The sequence below is a fragment of the Hetaerina americana genome, unplaced genomic scaffold, assembly GCF_022747635.1.
Source record: "Hetaerina americana unplaced genomic scaffold, ioHetAmer1.1.p SCAF_5, whole genome shotgun sequence".
In the NCBI taxonomy this organism is placed as follows: domain Eukaryota; kingdom Metazoa; phylum Arthropoda; class Insecta; order Odonata; family Calopterygidae; genus Hetaerina; species Hetaerina americana.
Genome location: NW_027287095.1, coordinates 34,203,213 through 34,227,890, shown reverse-complemented (window position 1 = coordinate 34,227,890; position 24,678 = coordinate 34,203,213). Strand labels below are relative to the sequence as shown.

The following is a 24,678-nucleotide window of genomic DNA, read 5'->3' as shown; positions in this document are numbered from 1 at the left end:
AACAATGTTATGGAATTTGGGACAGTGGAGGAATAATTAGGCTTTAATTATAGGACTAGGATCTAACAAAATATTGGCAACAATAAATGGTTCATAATGATAATCTTGAAACAAACAAACAGGAGACAAACATCCCTATACCCAAACTTGTGGGGTCAGCTTTATGAAAAGACCCCGAGCAACTCAATATATTACATAAATTCTATAAGATAATAGGTGAAAATCAAATCATTCACAAAAAAATTAGAGAATTAATAAACAAGGAACCTTGTGCTACTGAGGGGGAATTTAATTGGTTGCTCTCATGTCATGCAACACAGAATATGTCTGAGCTGAGCATGGACTTATTTTGTAAATACCAACATACTCACCATAAATATGTACACTCTCCTTTCACATCATCATCCACGACATATTACTTTTAGACATCATTCAAAGACTAAATTCAATCAATAACTTCAATACACTTTATGAGAAAACAGACATTCAACACATGTGAAGAACAAATAAAAATCAAAGATATAAATTTGAATCAACTGTTAACTTTATTACACATGGTGCCTGTACAAGCCAAAATGTATGCTAATCGATAGATTTACAACTCTGTCCTAAAATCTTACACTCTAAAAAACTGATGAATATCTCTAGACTAGTGATCGTTTCAAACAGGATGGGACAGGTTTTGGCAATTGGATTGACTCAAAATATACACTCAGGGCTTCCAGGCCCAATGTGTCAATTGTTACCGAGTAAAAATGAATCAGTCATAGCCAATTACACAGAACAAACTGTGACTGGCATCCATGGAAATATACACAGAAATAGCAAATTCACAGGACAATTATGATACACAATTCACACGAAAATATCTCTCATTTAAAATATAAAAACAAGAACATAAAAGTAAGAGATATTTTCTAACCAACTGAAAATTAACTCTAAAAATTTTCATCGTTCCAATTTTGTAAGGATTGTCATTTTTCACCTATATTTATGCAAAAAGCTTAGAATCACACTTGATGATAACATATGGCAATTATTCACAAAAACTGTAACAACAAATAAATGCGGAGTATCCAGTGGAATCATTTGCAACAGTACAACACCAAAAAATATTCTGACATTAGAGGATGTAGGAAACATGGGGACTTATAAAAGGAAAAGTAAATTTCTAACATTATTAACAACAGGAAAAGGTAAACATATTTAAAATGCGAAGTAAGGTAGGAATGAATACTTAAATTATCACTTCACAATCCACTAAAAATTTACAGCGATTAAGGTAACAAATCAGTGCCTAGAAAAGCCTTAGGCAAACATGTCACCCAACAATGATTTGTTTGTCAATGAGATGAAAAGGTGTCCACCTACATTCACTTTGAACATTCTTTTAAAAAAAGTCTCAGCCCCATGATAAGGCCATGAAAAATATTTTTACTAACTGGTCTTTTAAAGAGATTCTCAACACACCATGTACGAGTAGATATCACTTAGTTCTGATAATCTCTTTTTAAGTATTGCATTTTGTTGGAGTGGAACCAGACCTGGCAAGTAATAAACTCTAAAAAGAGTCAAGGATAGGGTTAACCTAACTCATTGGCACAGTAAACGCAATCACAGCCACAAACAAGTCCATCATTCCAAGATGCCTTCAAATTGCTGTTTAATGCTCTTCCCTATCACTGGTGGGCCTTTTGTACACAGCACCGAACTTTAACATGTATTTACGTACAAAATCACGTGCTTTGTGCTTGACATTTTCGTTGCATTCCAGGTCTCCCACACTCCGGCAGTGCTTCAGCTCTTTCAGCATCACAAAATGGGTCAACTGAAATTTTAGGAAAAGAATGTAGTTAGTGTTACGTATTCCTTTATTAACCATGTTCCACATGGGCATTTAATACATGTAAATGAGGATACTAAAATTAGAGGCAATATAACTGAAATCTTCAGCCATTGTAGGTCCAATTGACAAACCTTCAAAACCTATAAACCAATTTGCCTGGATTAGTTTTTTTAAGCTACAAATCCATAGAAACTATTCTTTATTCCATATAAAAATATTCACAATATGCAGGGAATATGATAATTTGCGTGTAATAAGAAAAAAAGCATAATTTTAAATTTGGCATAAGTTAGAGATACTGAATAGCTAGAAAAATTTCTAATTTGAACTTGTGTTTTTAGTTCTAAAAAATTAAAAATATTAAATCATTCTTGACTGATGAACAATCAACTAATCATATCTCCTGATTTTTCAATTGAAGCATGTTCTTCAACAATTGTAAGTTTCATATCAATTGTTAAAATGCCATTTATTTTACTAATTACGTAGGAAACTTACGTTTACTGGTAAATACCCTTGAGGTACTGAGTGATACTGTAATTGTAAAAACGTATGTCCACAGGCTGTGCAAAAGAAACACAAGATAAGGGCATAAAGATGTTCATGCAAGGAGTGGAATTTTTATTATAAGCAATGTGTTTGTGAAAATTAACAAAGTCTGGCATTCAAGACAACATGTGTACCATATGTATAAGAATGTCCCTTTGATCACAATGCATAAGTATAGATACTTATGCACTGTGATTTTCACAGGTGGAGGATAACTAAGTTAAGATGATTATAATGGAATTAAATATAACCAATGTAATGTGGTGGCTGCTTATTTTATGGATTATAATTCCTGACTTTTTTCAGATAAATATGCTGTTATCAACACAGGTGGTGTAACTATAGATTTGGTTTTTGCCAGGACCTGGTCCATGTTGTTGACTATGATCAACAACAGACATGAACTAATATCACTATTAAAAGAAACATCTTTCTCAACTGAAATTCTTGAGTTCCACATATTCCCGATTCATACATCAAACTAACCACTTTTTGAGAAAACTGAGCTGTTTATCCCACTTTTTTCTAGAATTTGCCTGATACCCAGAGTAAATATATACTTTTAAGTGGAGTCATACAGGTATCACCAAGCGTTACTCAGATGTAATAACGTAGTAAATAGATCGTAGCATCGATATTCTCAATTTCTCAAAATAATTCTATTATAGAATAATGTCTAGACAAAGTAGTAGTAGTATTTAGGAGGGGCGACTGACAGCTGAGGTTATTTGCACCATTAGGGTCGGACAGGAAAGGATGGAAGGTGTAGAGAAACCCTACATTAGCCTACTCTTAACAAAAGATACCAAGGGGTTCACAGCTTAATGTCCCATCTGATGGACAGTGCACTCAATCAAAAGTACTCTCCACAAAGCACCTCAAGCAGGGACCGGGATACCACTGAAAAATATCTGCTGCATCCCGGATTTGAACCAGGGATTTTTACATGCAATTCACAATAATATTTCACGTTAACTAGCTATTTAATTGATATTTATCTCAAGTATCTTGATGAAGCATATTAAAATATTCCATCTTCGGACGACTTTATGAAAAAGATAATGGCAAATAATCACTTTCAAACTACTTTCTTTTCACAAGTAATAATGAACTTGAATATTACCAGGCCATAATGACAAATTCCTTGGGGCCAAGGAAAACATTTTATACACAGAGAGGTCATTTGTACAGAGGGTGACCAGCTCCAGCTCACAAAAATCTTAACAACCAGAAGAAAATCATAACTCTTTAGAAATTTACTCTATTAATATTCTTTCAAAAGGAAAAAGTAAATTCCATTCCATGAAGTTGTGACATGACATGAATGCAGTTACAAATTTATTAGGTAATAGTTAATCTAATGGTTAAAGTAGGTTTTGAATGGACACACCTACCAAAGAAATATTTTGTTTCTTCTGACAAAACACAACCCAATATCTTACCCTAAAACAAGCCCCTCTTAATCTCTGTGTACTTCCTTCCTCCCGTCCAACATTCCCATCCTATTCCTGCCCCTTCCATATCTGCCCAACATTCTACCCTCTATCATCTTTAACATTCCACTGCCGATCAATATGCCCTGCATCCATTTTTCCTGCTGCCTTATGATTTCTCCTAACTATCTCCTCTCCTCGCTCAGCATACCCAGCACTTCTATATTTGTTTTCTTTTTGGTCCATTTCACCTTCCATCCTTCTCCACACCCACATTTCAAAAGCCTCCAATCTACTTCTATCATCCTGTTTCAGTGACCATGTTTCCGCACTGTACATAATTACGCTCCACATCAAAGTTTTAATGAGACTTTTCTTAACATCCTTACTCAACTTCCCTGTCATCAACGCCCTCCTCCTTGAGAAAGGCTCTTTACTTAGTGCAATTCTTCTTCTTACGTCTCTACTACTTTGACCGTGTTGGTCCAAAACACTTCCGAGATACGTAAACTGTTGTACCTGCTCTGGTGTTTACCTTCCTACTTTAATGTTTAGCTTAGCCTTTTTCTTTCTAGAAAATCGCATAAACTTTGTTTTATTAATATTGATTCTCATCCCATACCTGTCGCACTGAATTTCCAATTCACTTAGCAATGCTTGCAACCCCTTGGCTGACTGACAAACTAAAGCTTGGTCATCAGCGTACCTAACTGATTTTACAAATTCCCCACCCACTTTCATTCCTACCTCCAGTTCTTCCCTTCCCTTTGCCTAGCGCAATTCGTCTCCTTACGTCCCTACTACTTTGACCGTGTTGGTCCAAAATACTACCGAGACCCCTTGGCTGACTGACGACCTAAAGCTTGGTCATCAGCAAACCTAACTGATTTACCAAATTCCCCGCCAACTTTCATTCCTACCTCCAGTTCTTCCCATGCCTCTTTAATCATTACCTCCATGTACGAGATGCGTTCAAAAAGTAAGGTGACTTTATATTTTTATGAAAAAATATTTATCCTTCAATATTCAAGTTGTCCCTTTCAAAGTAATCCCCCCCAGATGTAGCATACTTAAACAATGCTTCTTCCAATCCACGAAGCAATTCTGATAAGTTCTTTTTCGTACAGCCTTGAGCTTTTCCAGCGATGCAGTCTTTATCTCCTCAATTGTTGCAAATATCAGTCCTTTCATCAGTATCTTCAGTTTTGGGAACAGTAAAAAGTCGTAGAGGGCCAAATCTGGTGAATATGGAGGCTGAGACATGATTGCGGTGTTGTTTTTGGCCAAATCTCTCACAAACAACGATGAGTGAGCAGGTGCATAGTTTTGATGCGAAAGCTATGATTGTATTTTCCACCATTCTGGGTGTTTCATCCGTTTTGCTTCTTACAAACGGCACATAACTTCGAGCCAATACTCCTTGCTGACCGTACGACCTTGTGGTAAGAACTACCGATGCACTACGCCACAGCAATTAAAGAAAACATCAAGCAAAACCTTGACATTTGATTGAACTTGATGTGCTTTTTTTGGTCTCGGTTCTCCTGGGTTCTTCCATTGGGATGATTGGGCTTTGGTTTCGATGTCATAACCATATACCCATGACTCGTCACCAGTTATGATCCTTTTGAGCAAACCAGGATCACCATTGACCTCATTCAACAGCTCCTGAGGGATGCTCATGCCGTTCTTCTGGTCAAAATTAAGCAGTTTCGGAACGAACTTCGCTGACACACATCTTATACCCAAAACATCCAAAAAAATTGCATGGCACGAGCCAACTGATATGCCAACATCTTTAGCAACTTCTGCAATCGTGATTCCAGGATTTTTCAAAACAATTCAATTCTTCCACGTTTTTATCTGTTGCTGACGTGCTGTTCCGCCCAGAACAAGGCTCGTCATTGACGTCCTCTCAGCCATCTTGGAAGAGCTTGTACCACTTATGAACATTTTTTTATTCAGAGCACAATCATCATATTCCACTGTCAACATTTCAAGTGTTTTAGACAACTTAATTCCATATTTTTCATAGCAGAAAATCCCTGAGCTCACCAAAACACATATCTATCAATGACTAACTAAATATATTATATTGTTGAAACTGTAAATAAATGTTTGGAACATGTACACCAACATAACAAAACAAAAAAAAATCAAAAATTGAATACATATGGCCCATGAAATTTGATAAGTCCCCTTACTTCTTGAACAAATCTCATATAAGTGGAACAGCACCGTCAATAATGGACAACCCTGCCTTAAACCTCTACCCAACTGCCCATCTGGACTCCCTATTCTTCGCTCATACCTGAGCAGTCTGAGATATGAATGGATATGGATGTATGGAGAATGGATGGAGATATAATGGATAGCCCCCTGTGCCTCCAATCTATTCCAATTTTCTGCAATCTACTCATTAGTTTTTCCCAATGCACAACGTCAAAAACCTTTTTGATACCTACAAAACAGGCAAATACCTCCTGGTTGTGTTCTATATTCCTCTCAATTAATAATCTCATTACTGCAATGACATTGTGTATGCCTCTCCCCTTCCTAAACCTAAACTAATCATCCCCCATTTGCCCTACTCTCCACCCTTTTGCTGATGGTCCTGAGAACTACTTTAGCTACATTGGAAATCAAACTTATTGTTATGTAGTCCTCACATGATGTAGCTTTTACTTTTTTCGGAATATGAACTAACACTGATCTCATTAAGTCTTCCGGCTAGATTCCTTCCTCATAGATACTACGAATTAGTCCATATAGGCTCTTCCTCTCACATTTTCCTTAACCTTTTAGTAGTTCTGCAGGAATGTTGTTTACTCCCACGGCCTTATTTGATTTCATCTCCCTTAATGCCCTTTCTATCTCATCGTCAAGTATGCCAGGACCTAAGCTATCTTCCACTACGTCATGTTCCTTATCTATGTCCAACCTTGTTGGCTTAAGTTCTACACCATACAGTGCTTCTATTTATTCCTCCCATTGCTCTTGGATCATTTCTGTGTAAACTTTTATCTTACCCGACTTATCTCTAACTGTTAGCACAGATCTTCCTTTCCTACTTCCCAATACTGATTTAACAATGCTGTATAGCGCACCAATTTCACCCTTCCTCTGCAAACTTTCCATATCCTCGCACTGCACCTTCCACCATGCTCCTTTTGTTTTATTTGTTGCCAGTCTCAATTTATTATTTAACTCTTTGTACTTCATTTTGCCTAGCTCTGTGTTTACACTCTTCCATTTTCTTCTCTAATTCACCTTTGTAATCATCTCATCCATGATCCACGGTTGCCTTCTCCTTTCACTATTTTTCTTCGATAGTACTCAGCTCTTTACCGTCATCCATGATTTTCTCGACAGGCAGCTGATACTCCTTCCTTATCATTCTAGTTTACACTTCTAAATTCCATTTCCTAACCTACTGCCCCTGCATTATCTTTTTGAATTGGATACTACACTTCATGAGCACTAAATTGTATCAGAGGCTGCATCCCCTCATAGGAAATCTGTCCCTCTGTATATTACTCCAGGTAACTATCACTCCAGGTCTCCCTGCTCTCCTTCCATCTCACCTCGCATAGGCCTAACACACACGTATCTATATTTCATCTTTCCATCTCTTCCGCTTTGTATTCTCTAATTTTCCTGTTCTAAACATTGTCCTAACATTCCAAGTTCCTATTCCAACTAATTCAGTCATCATCTTTTGCATCTACTGTCGTAAAATTTTTATGATTTCACCAGAATGTCTATTCCCTAATCAGTCATTTTTTTAGACTGTAAAAAATCATTTCAACAGCAAACACAGCAAAGCATTAGCTTTATGTGAAATACATGTGATAGTATAAAATAATGTGCCTTGAAATTTTAATACGATCAATATTCAAGTAATTTGAGGTACAATATACTCGTAATTTGAAACAATTAAAGTTTAAGAATAGACTCTATGAGATTATTTCGGTAATGAACTACAGCAGCTTTATACTATTAGTACTTTATAGTCAGCAATCGATATTTTTGAACATTTCAATAGCTGATCAGCAGATAGTTGCAACTAAAAAATTCCTGGCTTCCTCTGACGTGATCACAAAATAAAAAAAAAACGGAATCAGAAATGATGTTTACCTTTTTAATTTTCGGAAGTGGCCATTAACCATCTTCAAGGCAAAAAACAATTTTACGCGAGAGACTCTCCTAAATAAGAGGTTTATTCAAAGGAGTAAAAATGTATGAAAAACTATGGGAGAGAGATCAAGACCAATATTTTTGTCCTTTATATGGAATGATTGTCTTCTATGGTGACTCATTCTTAATATTTACACCCTATTTACCTGGCATGAGTTCATGTGAGTTTCTGGATGTCATTGAAATACAAGAATTATGGAATCAAAATGCAGGCTCTGATTTTAATAAAGTTCCAACATTTAGAAATTACTAAATTAAAGCCAAATTATACCGAAACATTTTCTTTTAATACAAGTACACAAAGCCCAAAACTTGTAAAAACACATTGTTGCGCTGAGAATCAAGATTTCTTATTAAAAAAATCATTCTTCCACTAATTATCAAAACTACATCCCTGAAACGATTTTCTTGACAAAAAATTTAAGTATTTGAAAACTTATCAAAGAGATTGTTGGGTATATGCTGTCACATTGTGTATACTAATTAACTAAAATTCTACTCTTTGATTTTACACATAACAAAATTTATCAACCAAAATTATTTGTAATGATTTTTAAAATATGATATTTGTCAATTCAAAATTGGAAACTACTCTTGAGGCATAGGATTCAAGGTGTTAAAATCCATTACTTTTCCTTGCACTTACCTGTGTATAACACTAAAAAAATGTACATCATCAGCCAGAAGTTTCAACTAATGACATTTGGTTTATGACAACAGATCTCATGCACATATGTAATAGTAGCATGGTCTAATTTGTGGAAATTAACCACACTGTGAAATAATAAAACTACTCTTCCACAGCTATTTTTTCCATACAAAGCATTTTAATGCTTTTAAATCATCACCAGGTACTATATCTGTACTATATGCATAAGTGTTGAGACACATTGTATGAAACAAATATCTGTGTAAGATCAAACTTTCATTATTTCACAAGATCTAAGGCATCCAAATTTGATGTATAAAATGAATACCATAATATACCAACACTGTTCAAGAAAAAATCAAACATTTTTCCCTCACCTTCCTTGCCAGATGCTTGAAGTCTTCCGTATTTACAATCCTTCCATTTTTACAATCAGGCCGGCGGTGCTGATTTAAACAACTGACTATGACACCAGCCATGTTCACCCTAAAGTTGTCCTTGATTCGACGTGCCATATCTGATGAAGACGTGTCAGCACCAGCCACCACTGTGCCCTCCCTCTCATCCCCTTCCACCATCTCATCTCTCTCCGTATCACCTTCTTCCATCTGCCTTAATGACCTCTCAAGGTCGCCCTCCTCAACCCCTTCCTCCTCCAGTCGTTGCAAACCAAGTGAGGAGCCTGAGATCGTGGAATTGGGAGAGCCAGGCCTTCGATGGTGATGTCTGTGGTGATGCCTGTGGTTCCCATGCCGTCTGGCTTGACCCGAAGTTGGGGAGGGAATGCTCTGGGGTGGCACTATCATCGAACTTCCTTGCATGGATGCCGCCGCCGCAGCTTCTCTCACCATCTTGTGACGTCTCAGGCGATCCTTGATCTGGCGGTACACCTTATCCGATTCACTGTGGTCGCTCTCCCTCCGAGGCTACAACACACAAAACAGAAAAAGTCAAACGGTACTCTTTGCAGAACGGCCAAAAATCGGACAGCTCATTTACGACGGGAGAAATAGCTCTCTCATCACTGTTTTCAAAACTATCATCAGAGCGAACATAGGGAAGTGAACTTTATCCCGATATCTGTTTACAGTGTCTGAAATTGTATTACTTTTATCACCTGTAGGACAGATTTACTCGTTTCCCTAAGTAAAAATAGTCTTTAAAAAGGGATTGTTTATCCGGATATACTTTGAAAAATAAAACCACTACAAAGATGTAAAAAAAACAAATAACTGAAAAGAGTGAAAACAAAAATAACAGGTATAAAACCGAAACAAAAGAAAAAATGAAAAGGTGAATGGTGCATAATTATTTATCTACTTTTTATAACTGTAGGCATTTCTTTGTTTCAACTCAAGGAATCCACTCACACTTATTATTCTCTCCTGCACTAGCCCCTCCCTTCTACGCTCCCTCTGTTCCCTCTTGGCTGCTGAAGAAGCAACCATCGCCACCATCTTCCGACGTCTCCTCTGTCTTGGATCTTCCTCCATGCCTCCTCCCCCCTCGCCCCGCCAACCCTCCTCAACCACCGCCAGTCTATCATGGGCAGCAACCTTCCTATGGATCATATCCTTCTCATAATGTGCCTCCGAGCTATGAGAACCCTCAACGACCTCATCCTCTTCTTCTTCCTGTTCCTCCATCTGAGGAGAAATCATGTACACGTGAGTGAATAACATGACTCACTACACACCTGCTCTAACAGTTGCAATGCAAAAAGCTTTTCAGCAATCTTTAGCATGACACTTGCAAGCCAAGCGTCTTCTCAACTCAATGCCTGTTTCTTCTTGGGAGAGACCCAGACAAGGGTGTATCTAGAGATAGTCAGCCTCAATCAAGAATGAGGTGACCCAAGGATGTGGGAAACATGAACTAAGGCAGTCAAAAATGCCGATCAAAAATATTCTTAACAACTAGAGACTACTTTACCAATCAACATTTGATAAATTCCACATAAGAATCACTCCATAGATTTAAAGAGAACAGTTTAATGCAACACTTAGTGGAAAATACAGCAGCAACTACCCAATAATAAGGATAACAGGAGAATAAACATTTAAAGCTTTCCCATCACAATAACATCCATTTATGCATCTGGATAGCACTGAGTGACACTATGATGAGAGACAAAAAATAAAAGGGATGGAAAAGCCAAAATATGATTTTAAAAGATTAAAGGAAAGTTACCTAAACTCATGCAAATGAAAAAAAAACAAGTAAAATGCAGTAACTGATACAAATGAAAAATGTTTCCACCTAATTTTATATTAACAAAATCTACCATGACAAATTAAAAACTAACCACATTTTTACATTTTAATTAAGTAAATATTTAACCATCCATCATCCACAAAACAATACATGATCATTCAATGAATAACATTCATATGAAATACCTAAGATCTACTTAAAATTTTGATCAATGAGTTAAATGTTCTTCCAGAGCTACTAATAAAATCATTAATATTCAGCATTCACTTTTATCTCCGTAAAAATAAAATTCGATTTCAACAGCTTCATCTTGCAATTAAGCTACAATGGATCATCGAGTTCCTTCAGGCCAAAATATAAGACTATCTCAATTGCGAGGAAATGACACAGTCACATATTAACATTAAATAAATATAAGAAAGAATACATGTAGATTAATTTCATTGCACAAAGAAGGCATTCTTTTTATTCACACAAATGTGCAACATAATCTGAACTCATTTATGGTGAACGTTCCTAATGCAACTATGAAATTAAGAAGGTTAACACAGGGACTTAGATACTCATTCAAACTAGGCTTTAGGTACTTGGTCAAACTAGAATGTAGATATTGGTGAAATATTCCATGCATATTATTTTATGGCCAAGTAGTATTCATAATTTCTAACTGGCATGCAAAAGTTTATTAAACCGAGAAATGATCAACCATGAGACATTTCAAACACAGTACCACGACTGACAAAAAATATTATTCAAACATGCTTTTAATATGAAAACAAATCATGGGAAATGGTTACACGCATGTACTGACTTACTGCTGCTTAACTGAGATTTTAATATTACCGTGCCAATTTAATTCATCAAATTTATATTTTAGGAATTATTTACAGTTATCCATTATGAAAATCTGTTTTCAGGCTGTCGTTTAATGTAAATCATGAACAGTACCTAGAATTTTACAGTATGTTTGACAGTAGAGGAAGCTAGGATGGTCAATTCCTTGAGATTTCCATCATTTTAAGAGATATTCTTAGTTTCCCAAATTTTGATAGCCTCATTGCTTGGCAAAATCTTTTAGTTCAGCTTTTAAGGAAACTAATACTTGACAATGCACTGTTTGAATGCACCAGAAGGAACATTAAATTACAATTATATGCTGAGTTGGCATAGGAAAGCAGCACCTAATGACATTTCTTTCAACATGACATTATTAGTACATCAAAATCCACTTAATCTTGATTTGAGTCGTTATCGCTCAAGGATGATGAAACCCTTTGAATTTTAATTCCTGAACATGTAATTTAAATTTTGAAAATTCCAAGAGACACACTACGAGTACCTTTTATGGCTATATTCTTTTGCCATCATGCAGAAACAGTATAATTAAAAGATTAGTTAAAATATGATAATTTGCATTCAACCTCAAATACTAATAATCTCTAATTTTATAGTTCCAGTCAATTCTTCATTTTATGGAATTCATTTATAAATATTATTCAATTTTACACTCAATTTTGCTCATCATCTCTTATGAGCCTTGTAAGATAGGAAATGGACTTCAATTAACCACAACACATCGCAAGTCTTACAAGTGGCAATAAGGATGTTTTTCATCTCTCAGGAATTATCAAAATGTCAGGTACCATACTTTATGTGCAGTTCATGATAAATGTTGATTGGAGGATTTTTCTACTTCATTTCTTAGGTCACAGATCGAAAAAATGATTTTTGCAGACATAGCTTCATTATTCTATGCCAATTTTCCGGAAATGATTGACTACAGCCAATTTTTAATGATTCTGACATTTTCACAAAAAATAAAAATGTGATTAAGGAATGAACAAATGTTCCATCAGCATGCATGGAAGTTAATGCATTGCAGATCATCAAGCCAATAACAAATACCTTTTTAGGTCATACATGCAATTTCGAAAAATGGCAAAATGCACAAACTTACAAACATGCGGAATATTTTCATTTACTTGTTATAAATATAACACATAAATAGTTCACATTCATTTCAGGTAAAAAAAAACATTTAGAAAGAGCGATTGTATGTATCCATTATCAGTAGATTGGTTGAAACTGACAAACTTCTTGTATTGAGTTGTTATCATCCCTGCCATATCATATCAATTCAAGTCGATCATGCTGAACCTTATCACATAATCTTTTCTTGATAGGAAGGAATGTCTTCTCTGTCATATTTGTGCCACAATCATTCCTTCAGTTCATCCCCATTCTTCATGGCATTCATAAATATATTCATTCTTGTATCTCAATGATAAATCCCCAAATTGAGCCAACTATAGTAAACTCTTTCCCTTCATGAGAAGAAGTAGGACTTTTTGTAAGGCTTTAGGTTCTCCTATGAATATTACAATGTCACATCATTGATATAGTTCAAGATATTAATGATTAAGTCCACACCCTAATTGAGTTTCAAATCTTTGACCTTTGGGATAGTTGAAAAGCATTTCATTCATCAGGCGGATCCGGCAAGTTCTCTCCTTTGAACTAACTGCATGTACATGATGGCAACAGGTGCAATAAGCAATTTTTTTATCTTGAAAAAAAAAAAAAAAAAGGTTTCACCTCTGGTTTTGGACATTGCCGTTGCTACAAAGTGGACATTGCCCTATGTATTAGTAAATCATTCAGAATTTATTATCTCATGCAACTTCCCTAAGCATTATACTAGCATGAATGATACATTGCGAGGTGGATTCCTGTGTTATTGATGCATAGATCAATAAAATAAGAAACAAATGCAGTATAGGAATGTTACTGTACACAATATATTAAGGAAAAGAAAACTGCGAACTATTCTAATTTCTTAACAGGTTAAAAACAGGACAATGATGCCAGGGCAAGTAACATATTTGGAGAAAGATTGAACTTCGAGACCATTATCTGCAATGGGAAATTTCACTTAATTATGTGAAACAAATTAGTAAATAAAATTAAAAATCAGTGTATGTCGGATATATTAACCTCAATTAAATAGCATTTTTAAAGTAATTACAAATTGTTTGGCGCAGTCAATCAGGCTCTATCATTACATTACAGAAATTAGGTTTTATAAGATTAGTTAAACATATTTGAAGAGCATCCCATTTTACTCAATGAAATGGCCACAAGAGCACTTAATCATATCGAAATTGAAGAACAAATTAACATTATGACCCTAATATTACAGGAATGAAACAGAAATCACCAAAATTACTTGGAATTCATATCTTAGCTCAAACTATATGATTAAAGATTCCAATGGTGCAGTAACGCAAAATCAAATAACTACATCACAGTTTCCCAAATGAGTTCAATTTGTATCTTACCCCTTTCAAAAATTTCAATCATACCTTCAAACCATCAACTAATTAACACAGGTACAAAACTCTAAAAAATAAATCATAAAAACTGTAGGCCTTCAGAATCTTTCCGCAGCAAAATCTCCTTTAATGAGAGCTCAGAATCCCTGAAACGTTACTCACTGTATCAAGTTATCATCACCAATGGCAATTTTATACTCACTCATTAGTTGACTCCCATCTTTTTCAGCTATTGCTGTGAGTTTTTTACAGCACTGCTATTAGGATATCAACTGGGAAACTATCAATTATGATTTATCATACATTTTGAGACTTATAACAATTTCCAATGCCATATTTTTCTAATTTTTAGCTAACTGATCCTGGTTTGCATGAGTTTCATTTCTCATAAATGGCATAGCTAGAGGTTGTATAGGGTCTGTCCTCATCTTTTTCGGCTCAAAAGGTATTATCCACAAAGAGTGGGTGCCCAAGGAACAGACAGTAAACAGTAAGTTTTACGTTGAAGTCTTCGAAAGACTGCAGAAAGAGCCCTGTGTCAGGAAGGAGATCATAGCCAACTGTAGGCAGCACCATGACAGGTGCTATCTCACACTGACTTCCTCACGACTGAGTATTTGGCCACTGACAAGGGGCTGATGTTGCCCCGGCTGCCCTACATCTCTAATGTAACACTGCTGGACTTCTTTTTGCTCCCAAGAATAAAAAGGAGCTTGAAAGGAAACCAATTAGGAATGCTGGATAGGTTCAAAATAGGCCATGATAAGATGCCTGAACATGGTTTCCTATCAATGACTTCCAGGAAGCATTGCACAGACACTGCATCAGCATGTCAGTGCACAAGGGTGCAATTTAAAATAATTTTAGTAATCTATCTGAACTAAGCTCTGCTATAAATGTTTTTCCAAGATTTATTCAACTTATTTTTGGGACAGACTATGTACGTCACATCTTGGAATAGCTTGAAAAGTTGACTATCAACAGAAAGCTTTCAAATTTTTTAAATAGATATATGCTCAAAAATTTCTTTGAGTATCACGGATGTTGCCCTTTCATATTTTCAGTCATGTTTCTGGCACAAAGTAGCATATTCTCAACATCTGCTAAAACAATGATAATAAAAACACATATGAAAACCTGTTTATTAATAGGCTAACAAACAGTAGAATCAGATAAACAAAACAAGCAAATGAAAAAACCCCATCATGTTTCAAATAAAGAGCATGTGTATTGCTTGAAATTTTCATCAATACTGACGTCTGATGTCAAATCTTGGTACTTCACAACATCTGTACAACCAAGGATTAGAGTGACAATTGCTGGAATAATAAATTTATTTAATCTCGTTTCCAGGTCTATGCTATGCATAAATGCAATGCCCTAATGTGGATGGCAGAATTTTTTCTTAATGTTAAAATAATCCTTATGCAACCATATTTCAGCGACACATTATCCAAAAAGTGTTTCATCAGGAAGGCGATAATAGACGTCCTCCTCATTCACCTTCTGATAATAATGCTGGTGTTATTACTATTTTTATTCTCCATGTTGCAGTGAAGAACTTGGCAGCCAATTCCATATGAACATTTCCCTGATCCCAGTTAAAAGGTAATCGGAATATTATAACCTTCAACATTTCCTCTCCCTCCCCCAGCTTTCACCTAAATAGGAGGGTAACTTCGGCTGCTGATATAACTGGTAAGACAGATACGTAAGCATCTTATACAACAGTTGATCTCTGCTAACAAAATCAATCAAGAAGACAATCCAGATGATGTGATGTCAGGAGTTTTAATTTGAATACGTTTTAAAGTGTTTATGGTAGAGCAGTCTGGCCAAAGTGACTAGGTCCCATGAAAAACAAAATGAAACATGAAGAGCATGCATGCCTGGAAATTATGAATGGATATACTGGGACAATAGAAAATGTATCCGCCTTTCAATAAACTACAGGTTGGACTTCAAGATTTTCATTTTTAAGGACAAACTGAATCACTTGCAATATCAAATGATCACTGTGAGTGCAAGATGCAGGCTTCACTGTTACCAATTTACTTTGAATGCAAATCATGAGGCAATAAACTGCACCTGGGCAATACTCATTATTTGTTGCAGTCATTATGTCAGGATTCCACTGTAATTACAAAAGAATATGTGATCGGCAATTAGTTATTAGTAAACAAAATAAAGAGCTAATGATAAAAATAAAAGAATTCAAAGAAACACTCAGCTGACCATTTATGGATCTGAATTTGAAATATTATTACAAGAAAAATCTCAAACTTGTGCGCACACCAACAGCAGGTAACTCAACCATATTTGACACTGTTGTGGCATTTTCCACCATTTCTTTGAATGAATCCAACATTAACACTCATGTGTTTAAATTCTGGCTGCCGACTTTTGGGCTGTAACACAATTCACAAGACTACAATTACTTCATAGACTTGCGTGCATAGAAATCACAGAATATCTTAATACTTTAAAACCACTAAAAACTCACAGTGCAGATGGATGTAGCATATGTGACCAAATCACTTGGGTGGAAAAAGAGATTTGGGTTCAAACCTTAGTATAGGTAAATGACTTTTCCAGGGTGCGATTTCTGGAATAATTTGTAAGGTTTTTTCTCTTGAATGTCACAGATTGGCACACCATGGCATTCATGAACTTACGATGCATTCAAATTAAAAAGGATGCATTGGGAGACCAAGAATGAATAAATTACTCTAGAAGATCCAAGCTGCAGCACCTACTCACAGTGTGGGTAAAAGCTCAAATAATTCTTTGAACATTATGGAATCCAATCATAAAATGTAACTGAAATGATGAAAGCCACTTTGTAATTCCACAGAGACATTATTTAAAACTGTCTGACTCCGAAACCTAGGTCGTACTTTAATTGAAGTGTGCGTGGAATTACAAAGCTACTTCCTTCATTTAAATACCTTGGAGAATTCCATAAATTTATTCCTGAGACAACATTTCATTAAATTTAATGCTGAATTTTTCATGCTCAGCCCATGAAACATGAGCGCTGATTTCATTCTTCTACACATTTACTTGAACCATATCATCACACTTTAAAAATCACATTTTTATGTGCAACAATAAAATCTCAAGTTATTTTTTAAATTTAGTAAAGAAAAAATTACTAATTGCTCATTTCATATATATAAACATTGGAAAATGCTTTTGCAAAACCACTTTGTCAACAATTTGATGCAATTATTATAATAAGGCTCTTTACTTGTGAACTTATGAATTATATTAAGTGGGTGACACTGTTCAGAAAGTGAAGATATTTAAGCTGTGAATTTAAAAAAATGGTACCTATTAAGTATCAGAATAAAAATAAAATACTTGGATCAGTAGTATCTGCTCTAAAAACAACCAAAATAAAGAAGTGAAGCTTCATGACCACTCTACTGAGAACTTAGGCTGGCCATTCCAGAGGGAATTTCCAAATTGGTTGGAGTGATGACCTTCCTAAAGATATTAGGCAGATGCGCCAAGTTCAGGGATTTGGGAGATTGAGAAAGGAAGAAATTTTTGTAATGCAATCAGGCTTAAAAATAGTTTAGGCATGCTCAAATTGCAGCTTTAATAACGAAACATTGTCAGAAATCCTCACTTGTGCACATAAACAAAAGGGTTAATTTTTGTAATGAGTAAAGGCTATTTCTCAATTTTACTCACAGGCTATGCTATATTGCACAAAATATTAACAAAAAAGAAAAGTTATGTTTTTGATTAAAAGTTAATCATACCTTTTACAAGCATTCTAATCAAAAAGTGGTTAATGTGTTCTACTTATTACAAAAACAATTCTTTTTCTATGAAGCATGTGAGTTTTTTCTTAGGACATTCAAAATCAAAATAAATTCACAAATGATCATAAAGCCCTTTAGTATTTGGGGAAGCAAAAAGGGTCTGCAGCGGTGATTTTACCCAATTCAGGCAGCAGTCTCGAGTGCCAGCCACCAAGACTTGGCCTTACCTTGATTAGCTAATAATACCACTGGCTAATGTGTCTATCCTCAACGTTTCCAATTAATCTTGACACAAACATTTTCCTAACGTGACTCTGAAAAATACTTTCCCATTCATCTTATCTATACCACTACTTGATGTGTTCATGGGAAAAAAGTTAGCACATCAACAAGGAAACCTTGTTTGGTTATACATATTTTCCCAACATTTCCAGTCCATCATTTAAATTTTTCCAACAGAAAATATCCAGTACAGTGACTAATCAGATGAATTTTGACAGAGAAATGCCCTTTTTAGCTATTTAAAAATTAAATAATTAGGCTGGTCACAGTAAATTGCAACTCTTAGTCTTCCTGCCATCAAGTCATCAAAAATTTCCTGAGTTTCTTGGAGAATTTTCATCCAGTGTTCAAAGGTGTTTTGAAGGCTTAACTGACACTTAACTTTCACCAGAGGTGAGGGAAGTATCTCTGGGTTGCCATTTAGTATTTATTCATATCATCAATCAAAAGAAAGTTAAAATCATTCACAAAACAAGAAATCAGTTTTATATCAATAAATAAGTTAAAGACATATCCCCTGAATAACAAAAAAATTAATGCAACTGAAATTAATCACACATAAGGAATGTTACAAGAGGGAAGAAAGACATTCCATAAGTTATCCAAGCTGGCACAATTTTCCGATGATCGGACTAAGAAGTAAGAAGCAGTAGTATCCATTGTTCATTTCAACCATATTACCTATTTACCCTGCCGAGACTTTGGAATCCTTTACTAAAAGCTGGCTTATTCAGTTTAGAATATAATTTCTGCAACTCGGAATATTGCAATTTCCGGGCATTCTAATGAATTTATCTAACTTAAAAGGTTTCCCAAGATTGGCATTCAATTTTATGATAATGCTTCCATATTTCACATGCTAGAGGCAAACCTTTGGAATGATAAAATGTTTTTCCAATGGTACAATATGTCTCAAATGGCATGGCAATTATTGGACAAAACTTTAGGTGAAGTGGCACTAAAAAGGTCACTGGATATCAAAACTCAGGAGCAGGACTTACTCCACAAGAAGTTGGGCATTGGTGGAGTATAATTGTTTCAAATGCCTTACCTCTTCCTCCTCTTCCGAGCTTGAAATGCCCTCCTCATATGCCGGAGCTGCCTCCTCGGCCTCCTCCTCCTCTTCTTCCTCCTCCTCCTCTTCTTCTTCTTCCACCTCCTCTTCCTCCTCATCCTCCTCCTCTTCCTCTTCTTCATCCTCCTCCTCTGACTCTACCTCCTCCTCCACCTCTTCCAAGATTGTTGGCACTTTGGACGATGCACCCTCTGTCTCTTGGGGCCACGCTGGGGGTTCCCACTGAGGCACCCTGAGCTTCACATGGTAGTAATAAGTTCGCCCCTCTGCGTCTTTTGCCGCCTTCCACTTTGGGGGCAGTTGCACTGGTGGGGGTGGTGGAGGTGGTGGTGGAGGAGGGTTATAAGCACCACCAACCACCCCGAGGGGGTAGGGGAGACGGGTGATTTGGTCTGAGGAGGACGGGGGAGCCTGGGAAGGCGTTGTGACCACAGCAGTGGCTTGTGGGGCCACTGGCAAGGGTTGACTGACAACTGACTGTCCCACATTTGAAACTGGAGGGTGCTGCTGCTCTGATTGGTTGTAATTGGGTGGATTACCATGTGGGAGGGGAGCCTGGAAAATTATGGAGAAAGAATATTAATACTAGGCAATAAATTAACCATTAAATACAAAATCATACAAAGCACACAGGCGACTTGCCAATTCAGGATTTTCTACAACAGAACTGCCTAACATTTATGCAATATATTATCATTACCCAGTGGAAACGAATACTATAGTGTGAAATACAGCAAAACTTCCCTGACTTCAAAAAATATTTGAGTTAATTTCCCTGAGTTTTTATATCTTTAAATCCATTCTCTCATGTTTAGCTTCTAAGTTTTATTCAGATCAGCCTATGAGGGTGGTCTGAAAGTTTCCGACCTCCACATGAGGATTACAGCACTCTTAAATAAAAGCTAGTGAATTTTGTTGTTCGTTTGTCGATAGTTACTCACCAAAGTTTCAGCCATTTTGGACGCACATTTGTTATGTAACAGTCGTTTGAGTGAGTTGATGTGTTTTTGTGAAAATGGACAATATCGAGTATTGAGCTGTAATTAAATATTTATTTATGAAAGGCAATACGCCTACGAAAATCAAAGATGAGATGGATTCTGTGTATGGGGACTCTGCACCATCATTTACCACAGTGAAATTTTGGGCAGCTGAATTTAAACGTGGCCGTAAGAGCTTGGGCATGATGAACGTTCGGGACGTCCAAAAACTGCAACTACCGACGAAAACATAGCCAAAGTTCACCAAATGGTGCTAGACAACTGCCAAATTAAAGTGAGAGAGATAGCAGAGGTTATGAACATGTCAAAAGAACGTATTTGTCACATATTAAATCACCATTACGGCATGAGGAAGCTGTCCGCGCGTTGGGTGCCGTGTTTGCTAACTTAAGACCAAAACCTTGTTCGAATGAACACTTCCAACGCTCTGTTAGTGCAGTATAAGCACAATAAATCTGAAATTTGGCACCGATTAATCACTGTAGATGAAACTTGGATACACCATTATATGCCCAAAACAAAAATAGAGTCCAAACAGTGGACTGCAAAGGGGGAACCGGCTCAAAAAAAGCAAAAACTATTTTTTTTGGCTGGGAAAGTGATGGCAACTGTATTTTGGGATAGTCATGGAGTTATTTTAATAGATTATCTTCAAAAAGGAGAAACCATTACAGGAGCATACCACGCATCATTACTTGACAAGCTGAAGGCAGAACTTGCAGAAAAATGGCCACATTGGCAGAAAAAGAAAATCCTGTTTCACCAAGACAGCGCACCATCTCACACCTCAGCGGTTGCCATGGCGAAAATCCACGAATTACGGTTTGAACTGTTTGACCATCCGCCCTACTCACCAGATCTAGCCCCAAGAGACTTCTTTTTGTTCCCTCATCTAAAAATTCCGCTCGGAGGACAGATATTTTCATCAAATGAGGAGGCAATTGCCTTCAAGAACAATTATTTTGCAGAGAAAATCGCAGAGTACTATTTGGATGGGTTACAGAGATGGGAGCATCGCTGAGAGAAGTGTGTACAGTTACAAGGAGACTATGTTGAACAATAGAAAAAATTCAGATAAAATGCCTTGTATCTTTGTAAGGTTGGACACTTTTCAGACCACCCTTGTATTGCCATAAGTTAGCAATTTTCCCTATTCCTTCAATTCTAAGCTTTTGAAGAGCAATCAAAAGCCATGTCCAGATGGAAATAAAAGACTAATAAATATAAACACAATTTACAATGCAAATAAAAAAAAGCATGCCATTCCCATGTAAGTCACTGTTGGCTTACTAACAATACAGTAGAACTTAATATTAATTATATAACAAAATAACTGGGTAATAAGAAAGAGCATAACATAATAGCTGGGGACTATCTATGTCAGTGTTATGTAGAATCAAGATTGCAGGGTGATGATACATGCACAGTGGTTTTCTACACAAACAGGAAGTTAGAAATTTGTACGAAAAGATGGTCATTTGGTCTTCTTGAGTATCTTATCTGAAACTTCTGCTAAGGCACCATTAATGATTTTCTAACACCTGACAGGATTTTACGGAGAGAAATAAACAGGGCTTGAGCCTATCTTTTATAACTACTTCCAAACAAATTATCTACTTGAAATGTCTGTCCAAGTTCCCGGATTTTTAACTCCATGTATAGCTGATAACACTGAACTGACAACTACACACAGATCATTATTACCCAGAAAACTCACCTCCTGAGTGTGGTGGACAGCGTGAGTGTAAACAGGCTGTGGTGTGGATACAGCTGGATTCACCGAATACTGGGGAGGTGGAGGCTGAGATGGCAGGGGAATGAACTCGGGCGCAGGAGCCAACTGGGGTGATACTGATGGCGATGGTGATGACTGGGGGATTGCTTGATGTTGTGGTGGCCCACCTGGAGGCAGCGGGATGTCGAGTGGGGAGAGGGGCGTTGGAGTCGAATGTCCATTGTGTTCGAACCCCTTTTGTTGGGGTGGGATGGAAGTTGGGAGGGGTGGTGGGTGGGACACGTGGGGTGGACGAATGATGTTGGGCTGGGGGTGAGTGGGGGGTGGCAGGGTGGGAAGGAGGGGAGGCAGGGGCGGTTGCGGTGGTGGCAGGGTCTGGAGTGGGGGGAGCATTGGCATGACAGGGGGATGCTGATGGGGTGGCATCTGCGGCTGGTTTGGGAGGTGGGGGGAGAGTTGCGGCTGGTGCTGGGGCATTGGTGGGTGGGGAGGAGTGGGCAGGAGGGGTGAGATGGGATGGTGCTGGGGTGGGTGCTGAGGTGGAATTTGAGGCGTGGGCAGGAGTGGGGATGACTGGTGTGGTGGTGGCTGGGGAGGTTTAGGATGAAGGGGGGACGGGGTGGGCAGGAGGGGGGGTATTTGCGGTGTGGGGAGGAGCGGGGACTGCATGGGCTGGTGTGGGGGCCCGCCATTGATGGGTGATGACTGATGCGGGTGTGGCGACTGTGGGGGTGGGAGGAGGGGACTGGGCTGTGGTTGGTTGGGGATGGGGAGCTGAGGTGTGGGTAGGAGGGGTGACTGCTGCGGCTGAGGAGGTTGAGACTGGTTTGCAGCATTCAGTTGGAGGAAATGGTGAGGGGAAGGGTGAGGGTTTGTCATGTGAGGCTCATACCCACCAATTTCAGGATGAGGCATTCCATTTGGATCTATGAAGGAGAGGAGAAGTACATCAGATTGATAACCAATCAAGCAAGCAAAATCGTTTGGCATCCTGACCAATAGGAGACAAAAATAAATCACCATAGATAGCATTAGCATGGGCCCTTATTTCCATGATATTAAAATATACAATATACATATATAATGATATTAAAATATACAATATATAATAAACATATGCATGTCAGTTATTAGATTACATAAACAATTAAATTTGGGGATAAAATGAAAAGCAAATAGAAAATACATGTAAAAGCCTACTTAAGCTACAGTCAAAGACAGATCAACTTTTAAAATTACGCCGTTAACACAAGGCTGTTTTTTTAACCATACCAAGCCCTGATAATTTGTTTACATTCTGATTATTCAACTCGGGCATATGATTCTGGATAAAACAACTTATAATTTAGTTCTAATCATAATATATACACTACATTTTGCAATTAGCTGAATAAGAAATAACTATTATAACTATAGGCTTGTAACATATATAGTAAATACTTATTAATAAGTGAAAAAAATTAACACAATTATCAACTCAAAGGTTTGTCTGATAGGTCATGGTAGTGTTCACCCATTACAAAGTCCAATGACGAATGACAATCACACATCAGGGTACCGGGGCCAGAGCCTTTCCCTGTGTCAGCTATGGTTTCCCAGGAAGATCTGAGTCCCAAAATACCATTCAGCTCAGGGGGAGGCATGCCCAGGGATTGAACCCGGGCCCTCCGGTCAGGAGTCCAACACTCTACTACGTTCCATTTATTAATGAGTATTAAGTATTAAATACTTCAAGGAAGTAATAACATAGAAGTGGGCAAACATTATACCCCCAGCATTATCTAATCAATATACAATGAAAAATGTTCTTGATAAATTCTGTAATGAGGCAGTTTCTTGTTCGTTTCAATTTATACGAATGAGGTTTACTGTAATAAGAAATATGGAATAACATTTGTGCGATCCTGTTAATAGGAGAGAGGGATATTTCATGAATAAATTTTATACTGGACTTAGATTAAATTTCTCAATGCTATTTGATGGCAACCACTTCCCTTGACCTTAACCCAAAAAGCATTAAAAATATTTAGTTCTCCAAGACAATTATAGTTAGTTCAATTTAGTTAGTTCCATTTAGTTCAATCATTAGTCATCTAAATGTTTGATATTCATATAAAAACTTGATCAAAATTTAATTACAATTTTAAAGAAAAATATGATTTAAGGGTAAACAGACAAGCCCTAGTTGAACCGGATACTTACCAGAATGAGGCATAATGGGCTGAGTTGGGATTGGAATCATGGCAGATGGTTGCTGCTGTTGAGGCACCTGAGGATATGGCACCCACGCATTTGACACTGGGTCATAGTACAGCGGATAGCCTGTGACAGGGTCATACATGGTGGTTGGTATATTCGGATCAGTGTATGCCAATGCTGCCTGCTGCATCTGCTGCTGTTGCTGCCACATCTGCTCCTGTCGCCTTTGCTTCTCTTCCTCCTCTTGTTGTACTTTCATTGCAAACAGGTGACGCCTCTCTGCTTTGCTCATGTTAGGATTCCTGAAGGATCATACAAACTGGAGTCAATAGATATTCCCATATCATACAGCAGTTAATAACCTGAAAGTTGGTTTGATAGGTTAAGGTGAGA

The 24,678-nt window shown here is 37.1% G+C and overlaps 1 protein-coding gene across 6 annotated transcripts in view; it reads right to left on the bottom strand.

Moving 5' to 3' along the window:
- Window positions 1-522: 522 nt before the first annotated feature.
- Set2 (SET domain containing 2) overlaps window positions 523-24,678 on the bottom strand; it is a 56,514-nt gene continuing 32,358 nt past the window's right edge. For 5 of the 6 annotated variants that reach the window (XM_071593014.1, XM_071593020.1, XM_071593018.1 and 2 more), the window contains exons 15-20: window positions 24,289-24,587; window positions 22,069-23,012; window positions 19,327-19,905; window positions 10,045-10,320; window positions 9,052-9,600; window positions 523-1,828 (exon numbers count right to left, since the gene is read on the bottom strand). In XM_071593014.1, the coding sequence (XP_071449115.1) occupies window positions 1,664-1,828; window positions 9,052-9,600; window positions 10,045-10,320; window positions 19,327-19,905; window positions 22,069-23,012; window positions 24,289-24,587 (2,812 nt within the window). In that variant the 3' untranslated portion in view covers window positions 523-1,663. The remainder of the gene's footprint in view (window positions 1,829-9,051; window positions 9,601-10,044; window positions 10,321-19,326; window positions 19,906-22,068; window positions 23,013-24,288; window positions 24,588-24,678) is intronic. The other variant, XM_071593021.1, reaches the window with a different exon arrangement.